Raw genomic sequence first — 15,151 nt, forward strand, 5'->3', positions numbered from 1 at the left:
TTTATTTATTTTTTGAGACGGAGTCTCGCTCTGTCGCCCGGGCTAGAGTGCAGTGGCGTGAACTCAGCTCACTGCAAGCTCCGCCTCCCGGGTTCACGCCATTCTCCTGCCTCAGCCTCCCGAGTAGCTGGGATTACAGGCGCCTGCCACCTCGCCCGGCTAGTTTTTTTGTATTTTTTAGTAGAGACGGGGTTTCACCGTGTTAGCCAGGATGGTCTCGATCTCCTGACCTCGTGATCCGCCCACCTCGGCCTCCCAAAGTTCTGGGATTACAGGCGTGCGCCACCGTGCCTGGCCCTCTCCACATGTTTGAGAGGGCATTTGCATTTGTATTTGAGGACCTTTGAAAAGACATTTGCATTGTGAAACTAACTTTTCCAGTCCACGAACATGACATTATTTCCATTTATATAGATCCTCATTCATGTCTTTCAATTATTTTATAGTTTTTCCATGAAAGTCTTTAAATTTTTAGATTTATTCCTAAAACTTGTTTTTCATTTTTGTAAACAACGTCTTGTTCAGTTGCTCAGGCTGGAGTGCAGTGGCATGATCACGGCTCACTGTAACCTCAGTCTCTCGGACTGAAGCGATCCCACCTCAGCCTCCTGAGTAGCTGGGACTACAGATGTGCAACACCATGCCTGGCTATTTTTTTTTTAATTTTTTCTAGAGACGGGGTCTCACTCTGTTGCCCAGACTGGTCTCGAATTCCTGGGCTCAAGCAATCCTCCTGCCTCAGCCTTCGAAACTGCTGGCATTACAGGAGTGAGCTACTGCGCCCAGCCAAAAGTTCATATTTTGAGACTTTTTTTTTTTTTTCATTAATGTTTTGTAGAGGCAGGGTCTCACCATGTTGCCCAGCCTGGTCTCAAACTCCTGGCCTCAAGAGATCCTCCCGTCTTGGCCTCCAAAGCACTGGGATTACAGGTGTGAGCCACCACACCTGGCCTTTGAGGCTATGTTAAAATATGTTTTGCACAGAAATGCAATTTTTTATTTGTTTGTTTGTTTTGAGATGGAGTCTCGCCCTGTCACCCAGGCTGGAGTGCAATGGTGCGATCTCAGCTCACTGCAACCTCCGCCTCTGGGGTTCAAGCGATTATCCTGCCTCAGCCTCCCGAGTAGCTGGCATTATAGGTGCGTGCCACCACACCCAGCTAGTTTTTTGTATCTTCAGTAGAGATGGGGTTTCCCCATGTTGTCCAAGCTGGTCTCAAACTTCTGACCTCATGATCTGCCCGCCACAATTGTTTTTTATGTGTTGGGTTATATCCAGAAACCTTGCCTCCCGTCAACCTAAAGTGACATCAGAGAGCGCTCCTAAGAAAGAGTTTATTCAGGAACAGCAAAGGGATTGCAGTCGGGATATGCATGCTACGCCGGTAGGCATTTTGGGGGGTGTTCGGGATAAAGGCGACACTTTAAAAGGCAAAGAAAAAGTCCACGTAAGCTGCTCTAGAACAAAGTTCACAGGTCGCAGCAGCTCCTGGCAGGAGGCAGTACTGTTCACTGCGGAAGTGGCCGTCGCTGGGTGGGCGCCCTCGTCGCAGTCCCGAGGGTCCTGGGGTGAGTTGTGCTACAGGCAGGCCTGCGAGAGCTTCTTCACGGCCTCCCCTGACTCATTTTGTACCAGCAACTTCCACACTCCTATTATGATAATTTACCTGGGAATTTGGGGGTCTTCTGTCATCATATCATTTACAAATAGTAACAGCCGAGTGTCTTCTTTACAATCGTGCATGGTCCAGCTATTTCCCCTCGCTTGCGATGCCAGCCGTGACATCTGGTACCGAGTTAAACAGAGATGATGGCAGGGGCCTGGGCCAGCTTCTGTCTGAGGGAGTGGGTCAGCTGTCCATCACTGCCTCTTGGCTCCAGCCCCACCCCAGCTGCCCCTCTGTGATCCCAAGTGTCTCCCTTCCAGCTGACGTGGACCCGAGGGCCCCTGGAGGATGACAGAGCTGGGCTTCCCGGTTCCAGGGGTTTTGAGGGCAGATTTCGGATTTCAGTGGCGCCGGGTGGCTGCAGCGGACAGTCCTTTCCCGGGTGACTTTCCCAGCTCACGCCCATACATGACGGGGTCTTGGGGTCCTTCCTTGGCTGTGCCCTTAGTCTGTGGCTCCTGTAGTCTCTGGCCAACCCTGTCCTCCAACCGCTGCTGGAGCTCATAAGCCCATGGAGTGCTGCCTCCTGGCGTTCCGCAGGGCGAGCAGAATGGACCACAACCCTGGCTTGCCAGCGTTGCTCACTTTGGTCCACGTGTGGTCCTTTCGGATTGGTTTATTCATTCATTCATTACATTCATCCACTAACTATTTAAAAACACAGAGCAAGTACCTATGAAGAGAACCCCTGGTTCAATAATAAAATCATTAACAATTTCATTCCCCTCTGGACTCTCCCTGATGCACCCCCACCCTGGGTTACCCCTCTTCTGATTGGCAGCCAGAGTGCCAGCTTCTGCTGGAAGCTCTGCAGCACCCTGTCACCCCAGAATAAAAGTCCTAGAGAGCACCAGGCCTGCCCCACAGGTTTGTGACCTTTCCTTCGTTCCACAGCCCCTCTGGTAGCCAGGTAGAGCCGAGAGATGAGCCTGAGCAATGTAAAACGCATGCATTAAAACACGTAGGATTGCCAAGGAAACCAACCGTACTGAAATAGTTATCACAATCACCCGTGAATGGCGACAGAGGTATATATGGGCACCTTTATTGACATTAAATGATGAAATATGTGCAGAACAGGCAAGCTGTCGGTTTTAGGCACAGAGTCTGTGGGCCGAGGGTGGGTGGTCTCCCACAAGGTTGGCCTTCCTGAGCACTCAGAAGCCCCTGGGAGGCCCCTCCGCCTCCTCCATGGCCCAGCTCCCGTGACACCTGCCATGGGCCCGCACTGCCCCGTCTGCATGGAGGGGTCAGTGTGGGCTGCCGACGGGTTAGGTAGGTCTGAGCCTTGTTCCGAGTTAGAAGTGCGGGGAGGCCCTGTTGCAAAGAGGACAGAGGGGTGGGTGGAAGGGGTCGGTGGGTTCCACAGCATGGATGTGTTCTTGGGAAGAATGTCAGGGTGTGTTTGGCAGGTTCCTAGCCCATCACTGCTGTGTCTCAGCACCAAGGACAGGGCCTGCTATGCAAGGCTGGCTGGCTGGGTGGGTAAATGGGTGGGTGGGTGGATGGATGGATGGATGGACGGATGGATGGATGAATAGGTGAGTGGGTGGATACATGGATGAACGAGTGGGTGGGTGGATGGATGGATGGATGGGTGGGTGGATGAGTGGATGGATGGATGGATGGATGGATGGATGGATGGATGGATGGATGGGTGGGTGGATGAATGCATGGGTGGATGGACTGATGGGTGGGTAGGTGGATGGATGAATGAATGGATGGATGAATGGGTGGATGGATGGATGGATGGATGGATGGATGGATGGATGGATGAATAGGTGGGTGGGTGGATACATGGATGAACGAGTGGGTGGGTGGATGGATGGATGAATGGACAGACAGACGGATGGATGGATGGACGGACAGATGGATGGATCAGTGGATGAATGGATGGCTCAGTGGCTGGCTGGCTATGTCAATGGAGTATGCATATGTCCTACTTTCTGAAGCTGTGCCCCTTAGGGTGGCGTGGCCCACTAGACCTGGTTTCCTCCTGGCTCCAGCTCCCTCGCTGTGTAACCTGGGGAGGTCTCTGCCTCCTAGGGGGCTCCTGTGGGCTTGAGGTGCAGGAGGCTAGGCAGCACCAGGTGCACCTGACACAGGCCTATGCCCAACTCCAGGGGTTTCAAAAGCCAGACAGGTCCTTGTACCCTTCTGTGTCTGGTATCAGCATCTGGATGCACCAAGCCCCAAGTGTTGCTGGAAACCCCTCTGTCCAGGAGCCCCAGGAAGCCAGGACACCGCAGTGGAGAGGGGCCAAAGCCCACACGCACCCTGACCCCAAGGCACTGCCTGCCTCCCCCTCCCCCACTTCGTCCTGTGCCAGCCCTGGGTACCCTCCCTGCAGGCCGCGTCCCTCGCCACCTGGCCTCCTGTCTTCTGGAACTCAGGCCCTGCCTCCTGCTCCCAGCCTCCAATGCCCACATCCAACAGGACTGCTTCTCAGCCCCACCTCACCCCACAGACGTCACTCAGGCTGCATCAGTACCCGAACGCCCTGCCGCCAGCAGCCGTGGGGCCCCAGGGAGCAGCGGGCACTGAGGGCCTGGGGTTGGTGGCCTAGGTGGCTCAGGCCACCGGCAATGCGTGTGGCCCTGCCAAGGAGGCAGACAGCCCTGAGCCTTAGCACAAAGCATTTTAGGTTTATTTAAATAAAAATTATAATTTATACAAGGCTTTTTCTTTAAACAAACAAAGTTTTCTTAAAAAAATGTTACAGGATAATTTTTTTCATCAGTTCTTAATACAGTACAATCCTTTTGTTGAACAAAAGTCACACTGGCAATGATTATTTACAGATCCAAAATAGACTCAGGCTTCAGACATAAAAAATTTAACATTCATCTAGTTCAGGGATTAGTCATAGAAATTAAACATCTGCCCAGATGTACACAATTTGGTAAAAACTACAGCTTCTCTCCATGGGGAGCCCGGAGCCTGTGCCGGTCTGCGCTCCCGAGGACTTCCAGGAAGGACCTGTGCTGGCAGCGGAGCCAACTGGTGGCCCTCCCCCTCCCCCCGCTCCCCGAACGCGGCCCTCCCTGGGGGGCTGCGGCCACACCTGGCATGTGGTCAGTTTTCATCTCCCTTTCTCCACAAAAGGGACTCGAACTAAACCACCCGACTCTGGTAAAGAAGCCTCATCTGCCCCAGGGACCCCTCCCGCTGTGTTTGGGGACCGAATCCCAGCACCTGAGAAGAGGCGCTCACTGGCCCCGAGGCCCCAGACCCACCCTTGGGGACGGCCGGGCCCTGGGGAGAGAGGGGTGACCATGGTCTGTGGGCATGGCCTCTGCAGCCGTCCCTGGGGTGGGTCGGTGCCCACCCTGTGTTGCCCCAGGCGCTGAGGGGGGGTTCACTGGGGCGTGTCCCCCGCCCCTGGTGCACCAAGACAGCTGGTCCCCTACAGGGCCAGACCCCCGGCTCAGAGCAGGTTCTGCCCCATTTGGGAAAGGCCGCCGTGCAGTCATCCTGCCGCCGACATCCACGCGGCCCACAGCCAAGAGGGCTCCACTCCACCGCCTGGGATAGGATATGTGCTTAATCTGGTGATCGCCGTGGCTCCCCCAAAAGCACCCCCGGCACCAGCGTGTGACCCTGCAGCCCCTCGTGAAGGGGGTGAAACCAGCCCGTGCCGCCAGATCCCTCACCCACACCAGCAAATGAGGATCAGAGCAAAGGTAAAAATTACACCTGAAAAATGATACAAAAATAAGAAAAACAGCTTGCTCTCTGTAAAAAATATAATCTTCTGTTTCTTCAAAAAACAACAATCTCAGCAACACCCAAGGGACTCAGGACAAGCTGAGGGAGCTGAGGGATCTGCCCCAGCAGACGCACAGGCCCGCGGGGCAGCCACCTCCTCCAGGAGGCCCAGGCCGCCTTTCCCTCCCTTCGTCCAGTGCAGGCGGCCCCAGCAAACCAGGCCTGCGGGTGCTCCCTCCACAAATGCCACCTTGTTCCCGGGAAGCCCAGACTTCCCTGGGGCGGGGCAGGGGCTGGGAGGGTCTGTGCCCGGACTGGCACTTGCTAGGCACGCAGGGGAGGGAACACTGTCACATGTCGGCTGCAGGCAGTGCAGGCCCGAGCCTCTCGGCTCGGCTCACGGTTGTTCCCTGAAGCACAGCGGCTGCCACAGAGCCTCTGGCATGGCCCAAAAGCGGCTGCAGCCTGGGCCACCATGGACCCAGAACACTCCTGCCCACTCCCTTCCCCAACCAACCCAGGCAACTGCAGCCTAGAGACCACTTGCCAGACACGCCACAGTGCTCAGAGCACCTCCAACGCCCTTCACAGATGTTCTCCTGGGCCTTCCAAAGAGCAAGGTATGAGAAAGATGTGCTTTTACCTGCACCATCCCGTGCCCTTACTGGTCACAGACGACGGACCTCCTGGCTGGCGTGTCAGGCTGAGAGCGGCAGGCGGGCCCTTACAGACGCGGTGCTGAGCGCCCTGGAGGCCGGCAAGGACGGCACCACCAAAGACACTGAGGGGAAGTGCGGGGTGGGCCCTTCTCACCCTCGCTGCTCCCGTGGAGCACAGGCAGGGACAGGGACAGGCTCCCGGCTCCAGCCCCGCGCCGACAAATGCCTCAAGAGGGCCTCATGTAAGAGGAAGGAGGACTGCCAGGCCTGCTTCTCGGTGGTTGGTGAAAGGTCCCCATGTCCCTCCTTGTTGACATCTTCCTGTCCCCAGGAGGAAGGGCCCCGCACTCTTCAGCTATGGCTTTGGTGGTGGATGAGCTTCCGGCCTCTGGAGAGCGGGACACAAGGTTGCGAGAGGTTTCTCTGTCCAGGCTGGCACGGAGAAGGGCGGGGCCCGGGGTCCTGTGCGTCCTCTCCACGGGCCCCCGAGGGCCTCTGCCCCCTCCCCGTCTGCAGGTGGCCCTCAGAGGCGCCTGACGCGCCCTGTGGGAGAGACGCGCCCCCAGCCCTGTGAGCCCCGGCCCCTTCGTGGTCGATAAAATGCAGAGGCCAACACAATAGAACCGCAGGTCCAGGAGAATTATTGCAAAAGCTCATGAGGATGTCCAATTGCTTCCACTACCAAATCGTTAAAAAAAAAAAAAAAAAAAAAAAAATTCCAGCAACGTCCCAGGCAAGTCAATACTAGCTGTCCCCGCCAGACGCTGCCGCTGAGGTGATCTTGATGTACTGGCTGAGAATGGTCTCAAAGGCCTCATCCCTGTGCACCATGGCACCAAACACGAGCGGCTGGCAGGGAAGAAATGCCACCAATGAGCATGGCACAGCCAGACTGGCGCCAGGACCAGGACCAAGACGAAGTCCAAGACCAGCCCCAGGCCAGCACACAGTCACTTGGGTCTGGGTGCAAAAGACAGGTGTCCCCCCACTACCCGGAGCCAGGCTCCAGCCTTCAGGGGAACAGAGCCAAGAGACAGGAGAGCCAGGCTTCAGCCCCGTGCCTCTCTCCTCCCGAGTCTCTGAGGCAGGGGCCGCCCATGCCCAGCATCCCTGTCTGTCCCATGACTCGATGGCCCCAGCAAGATTTCCAACTCAATCTGGACGCAGCCCCAGGCTCTGGCTGCTGCGAGGGAGGGGGTGGCTTTCTGACCCCGCTGCCCAAACGAACCTCTGGCTGTCTGCCCCACGCTGGTCCCAGGGTTGCTCAGAGCCAGGCCCCTGGGCCCACACTGACCCCGGGCGGCCCCCGCCCGGCACTTACTTTCTGAGTGGATGGCGTTGACACGGCGATCCCCATGCCTGAGCCCGGGAGGACAGATAGGACCTTGTACTGAAAGGGCAAGCATGGCTGTCACCACAGGCCTCCGCAGGCCCAGGGCATCCTCCTCCACTGTGCATACAGGCGGCAGGGCCCACGGGCACCCAGGACTTCCAAGCAACAGAGGATAAGGACCTGTGGGCACCTCCTCACTTTGTGAGCCAGACACCAGACCTGGAAAGGGTCCGTCCCACCCCATCCCAGACCGCCAGGCAGCTGGCCTGAGGAAGGTCGGAGACAAGCAGGCCCGAGGAGGCTGATGGTGGGCACTGGGCCCCAGAACTTGCTCTCAGGGCCTGGCACCAGAGGGCCATCTGTCAGCACTGCCAAACCCAACAGGCAGGCTGAGAGGACCCCAGCCCTGAACTCACCCCTTCTGGTCACCTGACTGCACACTTTTTTCCAGAGCCGGATGGGAGAGACCACCCACAGCTGCCATGGGGCGAGAGTGCCCCCGTGCCGGTGCAGACACGCCCAGGACGCTCGGAGCTAGGAGGGAGCTGCGGGCCCTGACCACCCTGGCCGAATGTGCCTGCCAGTCCCTCACTGAGCCTCCCCTGTCCCAGAGAACAAGGCACCACAGGCACCTGTGGCCACGCCCACCTGCTCATTCCATGTGACAGTCAAATGCTGAGAAAACGCCCAGAGCGGGTGCGACCATCTGAGCTCTCACCTGAAAACCTGTGTCCGAGGCACGAGCTCAGGGCCCCTGTGCTTTTCCTTGTGAGGAGGGTCCCAGATAACGGGGCGGGGGGAACACAGTAGCCAGAGCAGGGCGTGGGCGCCTGACCTCATGGGCTCCAACCCAGCCCCTCCACTTTGAGACACAGGTCCAGGCAAGCGGACCCAGGCAGGTGCTGTCCCACAGGACGCGGGGACTCAAGTCAAGGACACGGACCATGGCCGGCCAGCGTGGCCACGGTGTCCAGATGCTGACAGAGGCTGGCAGAGGTCTACATGGAAAGCCTCGCCAGCCTCTGTCAGGTGATGAAGAAAACACGGGGGTGGGTGGGTTCACCAACCTTCTGGATGTCCGTGATGTCCACCAGCTTGATGACTTTGTTCCTCTTTGAGGACCCAGATTTGGAGCTTTCGAAGCACAAGTAACTGGAAGGGAAACAGACAGAGGCGTCGCCTGGCTCTTGAGCCAGAGCGTGCTCCCACCAGGTGGGGGTCTCCCGCAGCTGCCCCTCAGCCCCCAGTGGGATGAACAGAGATGCTCCCTTCCCACCAGACACAGCACGTGTGACACACACGGCCACCACTCTGTGTGAGACACTCGTGGCCACTGGTCTGTGTGAGACACTCATGGCCACCGCTCTGAGACACGGCCACCGTTCTGTGTGAGACACTCAAGGCCACCACTCTATGAGACACTCATGGCCACCGCTCTGTGTGACACACTCGTGGCCACCGCTCTGTGAGACATGGCCACCGCTCTGTGTGAGACACTCGTGGCCACCGCTCTGTGTGAGACACTCACGGCCACTGCTCTGTGTGAGACACTCGTGGCCACCGCTCTGTGAGACACTCACGGCCACTGCTCTGTGTGACACACTCGTGGCCACCGCTCTGTGAGACACGGCCACTGCTCTGTGTGACACACTCGTGGCCACCGCTCTGTGAGACACGGCCACCACTCTGTGTGAGACACTCGTGGCCACCGCTCTGTGTGAGACACTCACGGCCACTGCTCTGAGACACTCGTGGCCACCGCTCTGTGAGACACTCACGGCCACTGCTCTGTGTGACACACTCGTGGCCACCGCTCTGTGAGACACTCACGGCCACTGCTCTGTGTAAAACCTAAGACTGCCGTTCCCAGGATGCTAGGAATGAGATTCCCATTCCCCTGGGATTCCCAGCGAGCGACACAGGCGTCCCGGAGTCCTAGCTGGGAGTGTCCAGGTCACCTCCTCTGCAAGAAGCAGAGGGGAGGCGGGGCCTTGGCCACTGCTACAGGTGTGGGGGACGGGGTGGCCGAGGGCCAGGCAAGACCAAGAGTAGACCCCATCCCCAGGCCAGCTCTCGCACTCCCACATCTGGGGTTTCGGGGGTTTGGAGTGTAGCAAGAGAAGAGTCAAAGTCCTCTTCTGGCTACTGTGTCGCAGACAGAAACACTGATCCAGGGCCTCAGTACTAGCTAGGGGCCTCGGTCCCCTCCTTGGATGACTCTGCCCCTGTTCCCCATGAACTGCTTGGGCCCCAGAGGAGACAGCATCCCTGGCGGCCTGAGGGAGGACAGCAGTGCGGCACAGGCCGCGTCCGGCTTGGAGGCAACACTTTTCCCCTGGGAGCCCAGACAGTCAGCAAGAGCGGAGCATGGGAGAGGCCAGGGCCGCCACTCGGGAAAACCTGCACTGGGCCAGCCGCGCCATCCCAGGGCCCAGGCAACCCCTCCTGTGCCCCCTCCCCTGCAGCCACACAGGGCCCCGCGGCCGCACTCACTTCTCCGTGACGTAGAGCACCCCGTTCCTGATGTAGTCCGTGGGCATCTTCCGGTCCCTGTTGATCAGGCAGCAGCGCCAGCCGTTCTCGCACACTAATGGGAGAAGGCCTGCCCGTCACGCTTTCCACTGGAAATAGCCAGCCTCTGACCTGACGCTGGGACCCGGGAGTCCCGACTCTCAGATCCTGACATCCACCCACTGCGCTCACATCACACCCACCGCGAGAGGAAGGCATGCTGGCAAGAGTGAGGTGGCCCCGGAGGGTGGAAAACAGATGTTTCCTCTTCACCAGGCACTGGCAGCGTTTTTAAAGTGAAAGCAGCCAGGCAGAGCAGGGAGCAACAGAAGTGACAGTGTGGCCAGGACGCCACCTCCACGAAGACTGGCAGGGCCAGGGCTTAGCAGAGGACGAAACTCAGTTCTCCACAGCTGCCTCTGCAGCCACTCAGCACACACCTTGGGCTGCCCGGTTTAGTTTAACAGGAATTCCCTTTGGGAAGGCTGACCTGTCCCCAGGAAGGGTGACATATCCCCAGGCTCCTGAGTCACCTCTCCCTTGGTGGCTCTTGTTTCTCCAGACACGATGGAACCAGGGGCAGATCCCCTGCCAGCGCCCCGCAGGCCCTGACGCCTCACCCTGGAGTCTGTCCCCAGCGGGCCACCTGCATGCCTGCTCTCAGGGGAGTGCTACAGTGTGGGTGGCTCTCCCCACAGACACGCCCTTCTCCTCTGGAGCCCACAGAGTCCTCATGACCCCCGGCTCCTGTACTGCCTCCTGGCGTCCTGGGGCAGTGAGATGTGAACGCCGTCCTGAGGGCTCCTCTGGCCTGTCATAGGGCAACCCCCTCCTGGACCCACAGCACCCCCAACGGGCCTTCCGTCTGTGCCTGTGCTGGGCCCGGCCTCAGGCTCACGGCACACACACCCGCCAGCGGCCGCTCGTTTTCTGTCAGGTTGAAGATTTCGTGGAAATTGCCCTTCTTGGTGCTGTGGAAGCGGCCGGCGTCCTCCTCTTTACCCAGGCCGGCCGGCGCGCTGGGCACATAGCTCCGTGATGAGGTCGTCTGCAGCTGCCAATGGCAAACGGCGTCAAGGTCAGGCCCACTGCCCACGCCCGCAGCACCCAGAGGCGCTGGCCGCACGCACAACCCCCCACAAGCTGGAATCCGAATTCGGGAAGACATTCCCCAGGCCCCTTCTGGCCCAGCACGCTCCTTCCAGGCAGGGCCACCTCACCTCGGCGGGGAGAGCCCAGCAACCCTCCCGAATCATCTGGAACACCGGGAGGAGAGCACCGAGGCCCACTCATTCCCCATGGTCCTGGCTGGGACACTGTGCGGGACATCTGGAGGGCCTGTGACTGAATGAATATGGCCCAGTGCCAGCCTGTGGCTCCAAGGGGGCCCTTCTCCAGCTGCCTGGCCTCAGTGCCAGAGCCTCACCTGTCAGGGAGGGCAGGGGCCGCGCCCCCATGGAGGGGCCACTCCCAGGCCCGCTGGCTCTCAGTCGTCATGGCCAGTCCCCAAGTGTTGCCTTGGGCTTGGGAGGGGCTGGATGGGCCTCAGAAACCGCAGTGGTAATGGGAAAAAAAAACCCTCACATTTTAAGAACTCCATAAAATTGAATAAACAGCCTCTAAATGAGCCAGAGGTGAACACAGCACTGTGGGCCTGGGGATACCCGGCTTCGTGGCCCCCCATCCCCCTACCCCGCAGCTGGGGGCCGGGCTCACCCTGCGCGAGACGGCAGCACTGGAGCGCTCCTTGAGCTGCGGGTCGGTGGGGAGGCTCCTCCAGATGATATAGGGCGTGTCGTACTTGGCCCGCAGCCTCGGGCAGCGTTTAAAGATGAAATCGATGAGGAAGAACTTGATACCAGCATAGAGTCCTGAGAGCAGGGGACACAGGCTGTTCAACAGAGCCCTGAGGGCAGGGGACACAGGCTGTTCAACATCGAGCCCTGAGGGCGGGGGACACAGCCCGCTCCATCTAGAGCCCTGCAGCTGTGCCAGTCTACTCAGGGTGATGGTTCCACCACCTCCCACCTCCCAGATTGGCACCCTCTGCTCTGAGCCTGGATGTGAGAGTCCAGCTCCTCGCTCAGTCCTCACCCTGGACGCCCCCAGCCTCACTCCCCTGGGGCCCCATCCAGCTGCAGCCTCAAACACAAGCAAGAGCTGCGCCATGCACGTTCAGACCTACGGCCAGCCTTCCCCTGCACTGCACACACCTTCCCGCCCCAGAATCACGCAACGACTATGCCCCTCCCCAGTGGGCTCCTCCCCACCTTCCGCTTGGCACTGAAGGGCACCATCACCTGCCCAGCAGTTCAGGGAATGTTCCCAGCATCCCTTCAAGGCCCTCCCTGACCCCCGTCCTGCCCACCTGCAAACTGGTGGTTCTGCCCTCCGAACAGGCCAGATCCACTAAAGACTCACTTAAGACCTACTCAGGGTGATGGTCCAGCACCTCGCATCTCCTAGATTGGCACCCTTCACCCTGAGTCTGGATGTGAGAGTCCAGCGGCTCGCTCAGTCCTCACCCTGGACGCCCCCAGCCTCGCTCCCCTCGGGCCCATTCCAGCTGCAGTCTCCACCCCAGTCAAGGGCCCCACTGCCAGCGCCCCACCCGCTCCCACTAAGACCCCTCAGCTCTGCTAGGACCCCCCCATCCCATGCCCCTCACTTCTCTCTCCAACTCTGCCCAGCTCCGGGCAGTTCTCAACCCACCTAAAACACTTCAGGACTGTGCCTCCTCTGCCCCAATTCCCCACACCAGGCACCCAATCTGAGGTCCCTCCATGGCAATCCCTCCCAAACCCCCCTCCCACCTGCCCTCCTTCACCTGGGTGCCCCCCCAGGCCCAGCCCAGCCCTGCTCAGACCGCCTCCCACAACCACCTGCTCAAATGGCTCCCAGCCACGCCCTCACAGGCTCCCCTCCACCAGCTCCATTTTCTTTCTGGCACTGTCACCTGACACAATCACGGTCAGTCCCCCTACAAAGCATGACCTCAGAAGAGCAGGGCCTGGCTGCGCCCCAGGACCCCACCCGGCAACAGACGCAGGGATGGGAGGTGGGGCCGGTCCCCACACACCTCCTAACGCACCCCTCTGGGCAGCGAAAGCTGTCAGGAGTTCCGGTCTCTGCAGGTGCCCCTCCCAGTGCTGAGGGCTGTCTCGCTGCCCACAGTGCCCGGCCCACCAGACCAGACCAGACGTGGCAGGCCCTCCCTGCAAGGGCCCCAGGGTCAGGGTTCCATGTACTAGCTGTGCCAAAAGGGGACTGAATAAAAGCAGGGGCCCCAGGGTCAGAGTTCCATGTACTAGCTGTGCCAAAAGGGGATTGATTAAAAGGTGCCTTGTTTCGTTTTTTGCCTTTGTAGGACATTTTCACATAAATTCATCAATCAAGTCAGACTTTTTGACCCCAATTCTCAACTTGTTGATTCTTTTTTTTGAGACGGAGTCTTTGTTCTGTTGCCCAGGCTGGAGTGCAGTGGCTCGATCTCAGCTCACTGCAACCTCTTGGGTTCAAGCGATTCTCCTGCCCCAGTCTCTCAAGTAGCTGGGCGCCTACCACCACACCTGGCTAAAAATTTTGTATTTTTGGTCGAGACGGGGTTTCACCATGTTGGCCGAGCTGGTCTCGAATTCTTGACCTCAAGTGATTCACCCGCCTCGGCCTCCCAAAGTGCTGGGACTACAGGCATGAGCCACCGTGGCCGGACAACTTGTTGATTCTTGAAAGATGCTAGGTGTAGGGGGGGCAGGGCCAGGACCACCCTCTTGGCTGACTGGCCTGAGCTCCCCGGTCTCCCTCCACGTGGTGCCCGACCCGTGAGGGACAGCTCAGCTCAAGAGAGCCCAAGTCCCAGCTGGGGCCATCCTTGCTTGGGGCAGGCAGCCTCTGCCCCTCTAAGCTGAGGTCTCTTGTCAGCACTGCAAAAGTACACGTGGGCACTGAGGAGCCAGGAATGCCACCTTGGTCCACATCTGGCAGGGTCAGCACTGCCCAGTGGCAGTGGTGATCTCAGTGTGGTTGCAAGAACCCAAACCACACTGGTTGTCACAAAAAAGGAAAGTAGGGGCCGGGTGGGGTGGCCCACGCCTGTAATCCCAACACTATGGGAGGCCAAGGCGGGCGGATCACGAGGTCAGAGGTTCGAGACCAGCCTGGCCAACATGGTGAAACCATTAAAAATACAAAAATTAGCTGAGTGTGGTGGTGCGCCCCTATAATCCCAGCTACTCCTGAGGCTGAGGCAGGAGAATCACTTAAACTCCAGGGACAGAGGTTGTAGTGAGCCGAGATCGTGCCACTGCACTCCAGCCGGGTGAGACAGAGTGAGACTCCATCTCGGAAAAAAAAGGACAGCAAGGCAAATCCAGGACACCAAGACCCAGGTGCACACCCCAGGCTCCCCGTGGAGGGCAGCCTGCCCCAGAGCTGCCCAGGGCTCCAAGTGCACTGCAGCTCTGGAGCCTCGGCACCTGGACCCAGGCCCAGGGATCTAACAGGAGGTCACGGCGGTCACCTACCCACTCATGAGCCTGGAGTCCTGGGTGCTAGCCAGAGGGGCTCCAGGGCATTGTCGGGGGAAGGGTCTGATCAAATCTGGCTCTGCCCACTCCTGGTGATGCCACGTGATGGCCACAGTGAGCTGCCGCTGGAGAGCTCAGCCCTGCTGCGTCCAGAAGCCTGTCCTCCCACCAGCAGTTACGCTGGGTCAGGGCTAGGGTCAGGCTGGCATTACGGCAAAGGCATTCAGAAAAGCGGCAGAGGAGCGGCACGGGGGCGGCGGGGGAGCGGCACGGAGGCGGCAGGGGCGGCGGGGGCATCTCCTCTTCCACACAGACACAGTCCCCCACTGCTCCTCTAAGTGGCATGCCAAGCCCAGACTGCTGAGGGACCAGGGTCTGACTCCCAACTCCAGCACGGAGCTCTCCCCACCCCTGGCTTTGCAGCTCCCACAACCGCGCAGACTGTCCTGCTTGGGCCCACCTGCCCCCTCAAGAACAGGACCCTGGCGGCCTCGCTCCCACATGCCAGTGTGCGGCCCATGTCAGACACTGGATCGCTGTTATTGAGGAAAACAGAGGGAAGGGAAAGGGAAGAGGAAGGGAAAGGGAAGGGAAGAGGAAGGGGTAGGGAAGGGGTAGGGGTAGGGGAAGGGGAGGGGAAGGGAAGGGAAGGGGAAGGGGAAGGGGAAGGGGAAGGGGAAGAGGAAGGGAAGGGAAGGGAAGGGAAGGGAAGGGAAGGGAAGGGAAGGGAAGGGAAGGGAAGGGAAG

The 15,151-nt window shown here is 59.1% G+C and overlaps 1 protein-coding gene across 8 annotated transcripts in view; it reads right to left on the reverse strand.

Annotated features, from left to right (window-relative positions):
* Window positions 1-1,320: 1,320 nt before the first annotated feature.
* GRAMD4 (GRAM domain containing 4) overlaps window positions 1,321-15,151 on the reverse strand; it is a 102,338-nt gene continuing 88,507 nt past the window's right edge. For 6 of the 8 annotated variants that reach the window (XM_030915135.1, XM_030915141.1, XM_030915138.1 and 3 more), the window contains 6 exons: window positions 11,595-11,749; window positions 10,788-10,932; window positions 9,861-9,954; window positions 8,435-8,519; window positions 7,356-7,424; window positions 4,291-6,883 (listed from right to left, as the gene is read on the reverse strand). In XM_030915135.1, the coding sequence (XP_030770995.1) occupies window positions 6,779-6,883; window positions 7,356-7,424; window positions 8,435-8,519; window positions 9,861-9,954; window positions 10,788-10,932; window positions 11,595-11,749 (653 nt within the window). In that variant the 3' untranslated portion in view covers window positions 4,291-6,778. Of the gene's footprint in view, window positions 2,597-4,290; window positions 6,884-7,355; window positions 7,425-8,434; window positions 8,520-9,860; window positions 9,955-10,787; window positions 10,933-11,594; window positions 11,750-15,151 lie in introns of those variants that run through there. The other 2 variants (XR_004052717.1, XM_030915136.1) reach the window with 2 other exon arrangements.

This window comes from Rhinopithecus roxellana, chromosome 13, assembly GCF_007565055.1.
Source record: "Rhinopithecus roxellana isolate Shanxi Qingling chromosome 13, ASM756505v1, whole genome shotgun sequence".
Taxonomy (NCBI): Eukaryota; Metazoa; Chordata; class Mammalia; order Primates; family Cercopithecidae; genus Rhinopithecus; species Rhinopithecus roxellana.